The 13,197-nt window shown below is 17.4% G+C and overlaps 1 protein-coding gene across 2 annotated transcripts in view; it reads left to right on the forward strand.

Annotated features, from left to right (window-relative positions):
* Positions 1-13,197, forward strand: part of LOC145284737 (protein furry-like) — an 881,988-nt gene that overhangs the window by 327,787 nt on the left and 541,004 nt on the right. For both annotated transcript variants that reach the window (XM_080133679.1, XM_080133680.1), the window contains exon 15: positions 666-970. In XM_080133679.1, coding sequence (XP_079989805.1) covers positions 666-970 — 305 coding nt within the window. The remainder of the gene's footprint in view (positions 1-665; positions 971-13,197) is intronic.

Raw genomic sequence — 13,197 nt, forward strand, 5'->3', positions numbered from 1 at the left:
TTAAACTATTTTACAACATATTTTATAACTTTTTTTATTGTTAAACTATTTTGCAACCTATTTTATAAATTTATTTTTTTGTTAAACTATTTTGCAACATATTTTATAACTTTATTTTTTGTTAAACTATTTTGCAACATATTTTATAACTTTATTTTTTTGTTAAACTATTTTACAACATATTTTATAACTTTATTTTTTGTTAAACTATTTTGCAACATATTTTATAACTTTATTTTTTGTTAAACTATTTTACAACATATTTTATAACTTTATTTTTTGTTAAACTATTTTGCAACATATTTTATAACTTTATTTGTTGTTAAACTATTTTGCAACATATTTTATAACTTTATTTGTTGTTAAACTATTTTGCAACATATTTTATAACTTTATTTTTTGTTAAACTATTTTGCAACATATTTTATAACTTTATTTTTTTGTTAAACTATTTTGCAACATATTTTATAACTTTATTTTTTGTTAAACTATTTTGCAACATATTTTATAACTTTATTTTTTGTTAAACTATTTTACAACATATTTTATAACTTTATTTTTTGTTAAACTATTTTGCAACATATTTTATAACTTTTTTTATTAAACTATTTTGTGTCAATGCTGTAATTTCTTTTTGCTTTTTAATCGTTTTGCTTTATTTACAGAGGATGAGTATTGGATTACGGGCGTTTCTTGTGATTGCAGATAGTTTGCAACAAAAAGATGGTGACCCTCCTATGCCACAATCTGCAGCTAGTCTCCCATCTGGTAATACAGTCAGAGTAAAGCGAACATTTTTGAACAAAATGCTGACTGAAGACACAGCTAAAAGCATTGGTCTTGCCACTTATTATCCACATATCCTGAAGACTTTTGACTCTATTCTTCGAGCATTAGATCTGCAGGTGGGCAGAGCATTCCTTCTTACAAAAGCTGAACATAACAATAAAGAGGCCGAAGAAATTATAACGTGAGGAATATCCACTTTTATAATTGAAAAAGAATTGTGAATTTTTACAAATTTATCACAGTCATGCAACATGTCAAACATCAATCTTTAATTCATAACAATACAATTCAATTATAAAAGTAATTCATAACAATACAATTCCATTATAAAAGTAATTCATAGCAATACAATTCCATTATAAAAGTAATTCATAGCAACACAATTCCATTATAAAAGTAATTCATAAAAATACAATTCCATTATAAAAGTAATTCATAACAATACAATTCCATTATAAAAGTAATTCATAAAAATACAATTCCATTATAAAAGTAATTCATAATAATACAATTCAATTATGAAATTAATTCATAACAATACAATTCCATTATAAAAGTAAATCATAGCATTACAATTCCATTATAAAAGTAATTCATAACAATACAATTCCATTATAAAAGTAATTCATAACAATACAATTCCATTATAAAAGTAATTCATAGCAATACAATTTCATTATAAAAGTAATTCATAGCAATACAATTTCATTATAAAAGTAATTCATAACAATACAATTCCATTATAAAAGTAATTCATAGCAATACCATTCCATTATAAAAGTAATTCATAACAATACAATTCCATTATAAAAGTAATTCATAACAATACACTTCCATTATAAAAGTAATTCATAACAATACAATTCCATTATAAAAGTAATTCATAGCAATACAATTCCATTATAAAAGTAATTCATAACAATACAATTCAATTATAAAGGTAATTCATACCAATACAATTCCATTATAAAAGTAATTCATAAAAATACAATTCCATTATAAAAGTAATTCATAACAATACAATTCCATTATAAAAGTAATTCATAACAATACAATTCCATTATAAAAGTAATTCATAGCAATACAATTTCATTATAAAAGTAATTCATAACAATACAATTCCATTATAAAAGTAATTCATAGCAATACAATTCCATTATAAAAGTAATTCATAGCAATACAATTTCATTATAAAAGTAATTCATAACAATACAATTCCATTATAAAAGTAATTCATAACAATACAATTCCATTATAAAAGTAATTCATAACAATACAATTCCATTATAAAAGTAATTCATAGCAATACAATTCCATTATAAAAGTAATTCATAGCAATACAATTTCATTATAAAAGTAATTCATAACAATACAATTCCATTATAAAAGTAATTCAAAACAATACAATTACATTATAAAAGTAATTCATAGCAATACAATTCCATTATAAAAGTAATTCATAACAATACAATTCCATTATAAAAGTAATTCATAGCAATACAATTCCATTATAAAAGTAATTCATAACAATACAATTCCATTATAAAAGTAATTCAAAACAATACAATTCCATTATAAAAGTAATTCATAACAATACAATTCCATTATAAAAGTAATTCATAGCAATACAATTCCATTATAAAAGAAATTCATAGCAATACAATTCAATTATAAAAGTAATTCAAAACAATACAATTCCATTATAAAAGTAATTCATAACAATACAATTACATTATAAAAGAAATTCATAGCAATACAATTACATTATAAAAGAAATTCATAACAATACAATTACATTATAAAAGAAATTCATAGCAATACAATTACATTATAAAAGTAATTCATAACAATACAATTACATTATAAAAGTAATTCATAACAATACAATTCCATTATAAAAGAAATTCATAGCAATACAATTACATTATAAAAGTAATTCATAGCAATACAATTACATTATAAAAGTAATTCATAACAATACAATTCCATTATAAAAGAAATTCATAGCAATACAATTACATTATAAAAGTAATTCATAGCAATACAATTCCATTATAAAAGTAATTCATAGCAATACAATTCAATTATAAAAGTAATTCATAACAATACAATTACATTATAAAAGAAATTCATAGCAATACAATTACATTATAAAAGAAATTCATAACAATACAATTACATTATAAAAGAAATTCATAGCAATACAATTACATTATAAAAGTAATTCATAACAATACAATTACATTATAAAAGTAATTCATAACAATACAATTACATTATAAAAGAAATTCATAGCAATACAATTACATTATAAAAGTAATTCATAACAATACAATTACATTATAAAAGTAATTCATAACAATACAATTCCATTATAAAAGAAATTCATAGCAATACAATTACATTATAAAAGTAATTCATAGCAATACAATTACATTATAAAAGTAATTCATAACAATACAATTCCATTATAAAAGAAATTCATAGCAATACAATTACATTATAAAAGTAATTCATAACAATACAATTCAATTATAAAAGAAATTCATAACAATACAATTCAATTATAAAAGTAATTCATAACAATACAATTCAATTATAAAAGTAATTCATAACAATACAATTCCATTATAAAAGTAATTCATAACAATACAATTACATTATAAAAGTAATTCATAACAATACAATTACATTATAAAAGTAATTCATAACAATACAATTACATTATAAAAGAAATTCATAGCAATACAATTACATTATAAAAGTAATTCATAACAATACAATTACATTATAAAAGTAATTCATAACAATACAATTCCATTATAAAAGAAATTCATAGCAATACAATTACATTATAAAAGTAATTCATAGCAATACAATTACATTATAAAAGTAATTCATAACAATACAATTCCATTATAAAAGAAATTCATAGCAATACAATTACATTATAAAAGTAATTCATAACAATACAATTCAATTATAAAAGAAATTCATAACAATACAATTCCATTATAAAAGAAATTCATAGCAATACAATTACATTATAAAAGTAATTCATAGCAATACAATTACATTATAAAAGTAATTCATAACAATACAATTCCATTATAAAAGAAATTCATAGCAATACAATTACATTATAAAAGTAATTCATAACAATACAATTACATTATAAAAGAAATTCATAGCAATACAATTACATTATAAAAGAAATTCATAACAATACAATTCAATTATAAAAGAAATTCATAACAATACAATTCAATTATAAAAGTAATTCATAGCAATACAATTCAATTATAAAAGAAATTCATAGCAATACAATTCAATTATAAAAGTAATTCATAGCAATACAATTCAATTATAAAAGAAATTCATAGCAATACAATTCAATTATAAAAGAAATTCATAACAATACAATTCAATTATAAAAGAAATTCATAACAATACAATTCAATTATAAAAGTAATTCATAACAATACAATTCAATTATAAAAGTAATTCATAGCAATACAATTCAATTATAAAAGAAATTCATAGCAATACAATTCAATTATAAAAGTAATTCATAGCAATACAATTCAATTATAAAAGAAATTCATAACAATACAATTCAATTATAAAAGTAATTCATAACAATACAATTCAATTATAAAAGAAATTCATAACAATACAATTCAATTATAAAAGTAATTCATAGCAATACAATTCAATTATAAAAGAAATTCATAACAATACAATTCAATTATAAAAGAAATTCATAACAATACAATTCAATTATAAAAGTAATTCATAGCAATACAATTCAATTATAAAAGAAATTCATAACAATACAATTCAATTATAAAAGAAATTCATAACAATACAATTCAATTATAAAAGTAATTCATAACAATAACATTCAATTATAAAAGAAATTCATAACAATACAATTCAATTATAAAAGTAATTCATAACAATACAATTACATTATAAAAGAAATTCATAACAATACAATTCAATTATAAAAGTAATTCATAACAATACAATTCAATTATAAAAGAAATTCATAACAATACAATTCAATTATAAAAGAAATTCATAACAATACAATTCAATTATAAAAGTAATTCATAACAATAACATTCAATTATAAAAGAAATTCATAACAATACAATTCAATTATAAAAGTAATTCATAACAATACAATTCAATTATAAAAGTAATTCATAGCAATACAATTCAATTATAAAAGAAATTCATAGCAATACAATTCAATTATAAAAGTAATTCATAGCAATACAATTCAATTATAAAAGAAATTCATAACAATACAATTCAATTATAAAAGTAATTCATAACAATACAATTCAATTATAAAAGAAATTCATAACAATACAATTCAATTATAAAAGTAATTCATAGCAATACAATTCAATTATAAAAGAAATTCATAACAATACAATTCAATTATAAAAGAAATTCATAACAATACAATTCAATTATAAAAGTAATTCATAGCAATACAATTCAATTATAAAAGAAATTCATAACAATACAATTCAATTATAAAAGAAATTCATAACAATACAATTCAATTATAAAAGTAATTCATAACAATAACATTCAATTATAAAAGAAATTCATAACAATACAATTCAATTATAAAAGAAATTTATAACAATACAATTCAATTATAAAAGAAATTCATAACAATACAATTCAATTATAAAAGAAATTCATAACAATACAATTCAATTATAAAAGTAATTCATAACAATAACATTCAATTATAAAAGAAATTTATAACAATACAATTCAATTATAAAAGAAATTCATAACAATACAATTCAATTATAAAAGAAATTCATAACAATACAATTCAATTATAAAAGTAATTCATAACAATACAATTCAATTATAAAAGTAATTCATAACAATACAATTACATTATAAAAGTAATTCATAACAATACAATTCAATTATAAAAGAAATTCATAACAATACAATTCAATTATAAAAGAAATTCATAACAATACAATTCAATTATAAAAGAAATTCATAACAATACAATTCAATTATAAAAGTAATTCATAACAATACAATTCAATTATAAAAGAAATTCATAACAATACAATTCAATTATAAAAGAAATTCATAACAATACAATTCAATTATAAAAGAAATTCATAACAATACAATTCAATTATAAAAGTAATTCATAACAATAACATTCAATTATAAAAGAAATTCATAGCAATACAATTTAATTATAAAAGAAATTCATAGCAATACAATTCAATTATAAAAGAAATTCATAACAATACAATTCAATTATAAAAGTAATTCATAACAATAACATTCAATTATAAAAGAAATTTATAACAATACAATTCAATTATAAAAGAAATTCATAACAATACAATTCAATTATAAAAGAAATTCATAACAATACAATTCAATTATAAAAGTAATTCATAACAATAACATTCAATTATAAAAGAAATTCATAACAATACAATTCAATTATAAAAGAAATTTATAACAATACAATTCAATTATAAAAGAAATTCATAACAATACAATTCAATTATAAAAGAAATTCATAACAATAACATTCAATTATAAAAGAAATTCATAACAATAACATTCAATTATAAAAGTAATTCATAACAATAACATTCAATTATAAAAGAAATTCATAACAATAACATTCAATTATAAAAGAAATTTATAACAATAACATTCAATTATAAAAGTAATTCATAACAATAACATTCAATTATAAAAGTAATTCATAACAATACAATTCAATTATAAAAGAAATTCATAACAATAACATTCAATTATAAAAGTAATTCATAACAATAACATTCAATTATAAAAGAAATTCATAACAATAACATTCAATTATAAAAGAAATTTATAACAATAACATTCAATTATAAAAGTAATTCATAACAATAACATTCAATTATAAAAGAAATTTATAACAATAACATTCAATTATAAAAGAAATTCATAACAATAACATTCAATTATAAAAGTAATTCATAACAATACAATTCAATTATAAAAGAAATTCATAACAATAACATTCAATTATAAAAGTAATTCATAACAATAACATTCAATTATAAAAGAAATTCATAACAATAACATTCAATTATAAAAGAAATTTATAACAATAACATTCAATTATAAAAGTAATTCATAACAATAACATTCAATTATAAAAGAAATTTATAACAATAACATTCAATTATAAAAGTAATTCATAACAATAACATTCAATTATAAAAGAAATTTATAACAATAACATTCAATTATAAAAGAAATTTATAACAATAACATTCAATTATAAAAGTAATTCATAACAATAACATTCAATTATAAAAGAAATTCATAACAATACAATTCAATTATAAAAGAAATTCATAACAATAACATTCAATTATAAAAGAAATTTATAACAATACAATTCAATTATAAAAGTAATTCATAACAATAACATTCAATTATAAAAGTAATTCATAACAATACAATTCAATTATAAAAGAAATTCATAACAATAACATTCAATTATAAAAGAAATTTATAACAATACAATTCAATTATAAAAGTAATTCATAACAATAACATTCAATTATAAAAGAAATTCATAACAATACAATTCAATTATAAAAGAAATTTATAACAATACAATTCAATTATAAAAGAAATTCATAACAATACAATTCAATTATAAAAGTAATTCATAACAATAACATTCAATTATAAAAGAAATTCATAACAATACAATTCAATTATAAAAGAAATTTATAACAATACAATTCAATTATAAAAGAAATTCATAACAATACAATTCAATTATAAAAGAAATTCATAACAATACAATTCAATTATAAAAGTAATTCATAACAATAACATTCAATTATAAAAGAAATTCATAACAATACAATTCAATTATAAAAGTAATTCATAACAATACAATTACATTATAAAAGTAATTCATAGCAATACAATTCAATTATAAAAGAAATTAATAACAATACAATTACATTATAAAAGTAATTCATAGCAATACAATTACATTATAAAAGTAATTCATAACAATACAATTACATTATAAAAGAAATTCATATCAATACAATTACATTATAAAAGAAATTCATAGCAATACAATTACATTATAAAAGTAATTCATAACAATACAATTCAATTATAAAAGAAATTCATAACAATACAGATACATTATAAAAGAAATTCATAGCAATACAATTCAATTATAAAAGTAATTCATAACAATACAATTCAATTATAAAAGTAATTCATAACAATACAATTCAATTATAAAAGAAATTCATAGCAATACAATTCAATTATAAAAGAAATTCATAACAATACAATTCAATTATAAAAGTAATTCATAACAATACAATTCAATTATAAAAGTAATTCATAACAATACAATTACATTATAAAAGTAATTCATAACAATACAATTACATTATAAAAGTAATTCATAGCAATACAATTCAATTATAAAAGAAATTCATAACAATACAATTACATTATAAAAGTAATTCATAACAATACAATTCAATTAAAAAAGAAATTCATAACAATACAATTACATTATAAAAGAAATTCATAGCAATACAATTCAATTATAAAAGAAATTCATAACAATACAATTCAATTATAAAAGAAATTCATAACAATACAATTCAATTATAAAAGTAATTCATAACAATACAATTCAATTATAAAAGAAATTCATAGCAATACAATTCAATTATAAAAGAAATTCATAACAATACAATTACATTATAAAAGAAATTCATAGCAATACAATTCAATTATAAAAGTAATTCATAGCAATACAATTCAATTATAAAAGAAATTCATAACAATACAATTCAATTATAAAAGAAATTCATAGCAATACAATTCAATTATAAAAGAAATTCATAACAATACAATTACATTATAAAAGTAATTCATAACAATACAATTCAATAATAAAAGAAATTCATAACAATACAATTCAATTATAAAAGTAATTCATAACAATACAATTCAATTATAAAAGAAATTCATAACAATACAATTCAATTATAAAAGAAATTCATAGCAATACAATTCAATTATAAAAGAAATTCATAACAATACAATTCAATTATAAAAGAAATTCATAACAATACAATTCAATTATAAAAGTAATTCATAACAATACAATTCAATTATAAAAGTAATTCATAACAATACAATTACATTATAAAAGAAATTCATAGCAATACAATTCAATTATAAAAGAAATTCATAACAATACAATTCAATTATAAAAGAAATTCATAACAATACAATTCAATTATAAAAGTAATTCATAACAATACAATTCAATTATAAAAGAAATTCATAACAATACAATTACATTATAAAAGTAATTCATAGCAATACAATTCAATTATAAAAGAAATTCATAACAATACAATTCAATTATAAAAGAAATTCATAACAATACAATTCAATTATAAAAGTAATTCATAGCAATACAATTCAATTATAAAAGAAATTCATAACAATACAATTACATTATAAAAGAAATTCATAGCAATACAATTCAATTATAAAAGAAATTCATAACAATACAATTCAATTATAAAAGAAATTCATAACAATACAATTCAATTATAAAAGAAATTCATAACAATACAATTCAATTATAAAAGAAATTCATAACAATACAATTACATTATAAAAGTAATTCATAGCAATACAATTCAATTATAAAAGAAATTCATAACAATACAATTCAATTATAAAAGAAATTCATAACAATACAATTCAATTATAAAAGTAATTCATAACAATACAATTCAATTATAAAAGAAATTCATAACAATACAATTACATTATAAAAGTAATTCATAGCAATACAATTCAATTATAAAAGAAATTCATAACAATACAATTCAATTATAAAAGAAATTCATAACAATACAATTCAATTATAAAAGAAATTCATAACAATACAATTCAATTATAAAAGAAATTCATAACAATACAATTACATTATAAAAGTAATTCATAGCTATACAATTCAATTATAAAAGAAATTCATAACAATACAATTCAATTATAAAAGTAATTCATAACAATACAATTCCATTATAAAAGTAATTCATAGCAATACAATTACATTATAAAAGTAATTCATAACAATACAATTCAATTATAAAAGTAATTCATAACAATACAATTACATTATAAAAGTAATTCATAGCAATACAATTACATTATAAAAGTAATTCATAACAATACAATTCAATTATAAAAGAAATTCATAACAATACAATTACATTATAAAAGTAATTCATAGCAATACAATTACATTATAAAAGTAATTCATAACAATACAATTCAATTATAAAAGAAATTCATAACAATACAATTACATTATAAAAGAAATTCATAGCAATACAATTACATTATAAAAGTAATTCATAACAATACAATTCAATTATAAAAGAAATTCATAACAATACAATTACATTATAAAAGAAATTCATAGCAATACAATTCAATTATAAAAGTAATTCATAACAATACAATTCAATTATAAAAGTAATTCATAACAATACAATTCAATTATAAAAGAAATTCATAGCAATACAATTCAATTATAAAAGAAATTCATAACAATACAATTCAATTATAAAAGTAATTCATAACAATACAATTCAATTATAAAAGTAATTCATAACAATACAATTACATTATAAAAGTAATTCATAACAATACAATTACATTATAAAAGTAATTCATAGCAATACAATTCAATTATAAAAGAAATTCATAACAATACAAATACATTATAAAAGTAATTCATAACAATACAATTCAATTATAAAAGAAATTCATAACAATACAATTACATTATAAAAGAAATTCATAGCAATACAATTCAATTATAAAAGAAATTCATAACAATACAATTCAATTATAAAAGAAATTCATAACAATACAATTCAATTATAAAAGTAATTCATAACAATACAATTCAATTATAAAAGAAATTCATAACAATACAATTCAGTTATAAAAGAAATTCATAGCAATACAATTCAATTATAAAAGTAATTCATAGCAATACAATTACATTATAAAAGTAATTCATAACAATACAATTCAATTATAAAAGAAATTCATAACAATACAATTACATTATAAAAGAAATTCATAGCAATACAATTCAATTATAAAAGTAATTCATAACAATACAATTCAATTATAAAAGAAATTCATAACAATACAATTCAATTATAAAAGAAATTCATAGCAATACAATTCAATTATAAAAGAAATTCATAACAATACAATTACATTATAAAAGTAATTCATAACAATACAATTCAATTATAAAAGAAATTCATAACAATACAATTCAATTATAAAAGTAATTCATAACAATACAATTCAATTATAAAAGAAATTCATAACAATACAATTCAATTATAAAAGAAATTCATAGCAATACAATTCAATTATAAAAGTAATTCATAGCAATACAATTACATTATAAAAGTAATTCATAACAATACAATTCAATTATAAAAGAAATTCATAACAATACAATTACATTATAAAAGAAATTAATAGCAATACAATTCAATTATAAAAGTAATTCATAACAATACAATTCAATTATAAAAGAAATTCATAACAATACAATTCAATTATAAAAGAAATTCATAGCAATACAATTCAATTATAAAAGAAATTCATAACAATACAATTCAATTATAAAAGTAATTCATAACAATACAATTCAATTATAAAAGTAATTCATAACAATACAATTACATTATAAAAGAAATTCATAGCAATACAATTCAATTATAAAAGAAATTCATAACAATACAATTCAATTATAAAAGAAATTCATAACAATACAATTCAATTATAAAAGTAATTCATAACAATACAATTACATTATAAAAGTAATTCATAGCAATACAATTTAATTATAAAAGAAATTCATAGCAATACAATTCAATTATAAAAGTAATTCATAGCAATACAATTCAATTATAAAAGTAATTCATAGCAATACAATTCAATTATAAAAGAAATTCATAGCAATACAATTACATTATAAAAATAATTCATAACAATACAATTCCATTATAAAAGAAATTCATAGCAATACAATTCAATTATAAAAGTAATTCATAACAATACAATTACATTATAAAAGTAATTCATAGCAATACAATTCAATTATAAAAGTAATTCATAACAATACAATTACATTATAAAAGTAATTCATAGCAATACAATTCAATTATAAAAGAAATTCATAACAATACAATTACATTATAAAAGTAATTCATAACAATACAATTCAATTATAAAAGTAATTCATAGCAATACAATTCAATTATAAAAGTAATTCATAACAATACAATTACATTATAAAAGTAATTCATAGCAATACAATTCAATTATAAAAGAAATTCATAACAATACAATTCAATTATAAAAGTAATTCATAACAATATAATTCAATTATAAAAGAAATTCATAACAATACAATTCAATTATAAAAGTAATTCATAGCAATACAATTCCATTATAAAAGAAATTCATAGCAATACAATTCAATTATAAAAGTAATTCATAGCAATACAATTACATTATAAAAGTAATTCATAACAATACAATTCCATTATAAAAGAAATTCATAGCAATACAATTCAATTATAAAAGTAATTCATAACAATACAATTCAATTATAAAAGTAATTCATAACAATACAATTCAATTATAAAAGTAATTCATAACAATACAATTCCATTATAAAAGAAATTCATAGCAATACAATTCCATTATAAAAGTAATTCATAGCAATACAATTCCATTATAAAAGAAATTCATAGCAATACAATTACATTATAAAAGTAATTCATAACAATACAATTCCATTATAAAAGTAATTCATAGCAATACAATTACATTATAAAAGTAATTCATAGCAATACAATTCCATTATAAAAGAAATTCATAGCAATACAATTCAATTATAAAAGTAATTCATAACAATACAATTCCATTATAAAAGAAATTCATAGCAATACAATTCCATTATAAAAGAAATTCATAGCAATACAATTCCATTATAAAAGTAATTCATAACAATACAATTCAATTATAAAAGAAATTCATAACAATACAATTACATTATAAAAGAAATTCATAACAATACAATTCAATTATAAAAGTAATTCATAACAATACAATTCAATTATAAAAGTAATTCATAGCAATACAATTACATTATAAAAGTAATTCATAACAATACAATTCAATTATAAAAGTAATTCATAACAATACAATTCCATTATAAAAGTAATTCATAGC

This window comes from Euprymna scolopes, chromosome 9 (genome assembly GCF_053919585.1).
Source record: "Euprymna scolopes isolate OS-2025 chromosome 9, ASM5391958v1, whole genome shotgun sequence".
In the NCBI taxonomy this organism is placed as follows: domain Eukaryota; kingdom Metazoa; phylum Mollusca; class Cephalopoda; order Sepiida; family Sepiolidae; genus Euprymna; species Euprymna scolopes.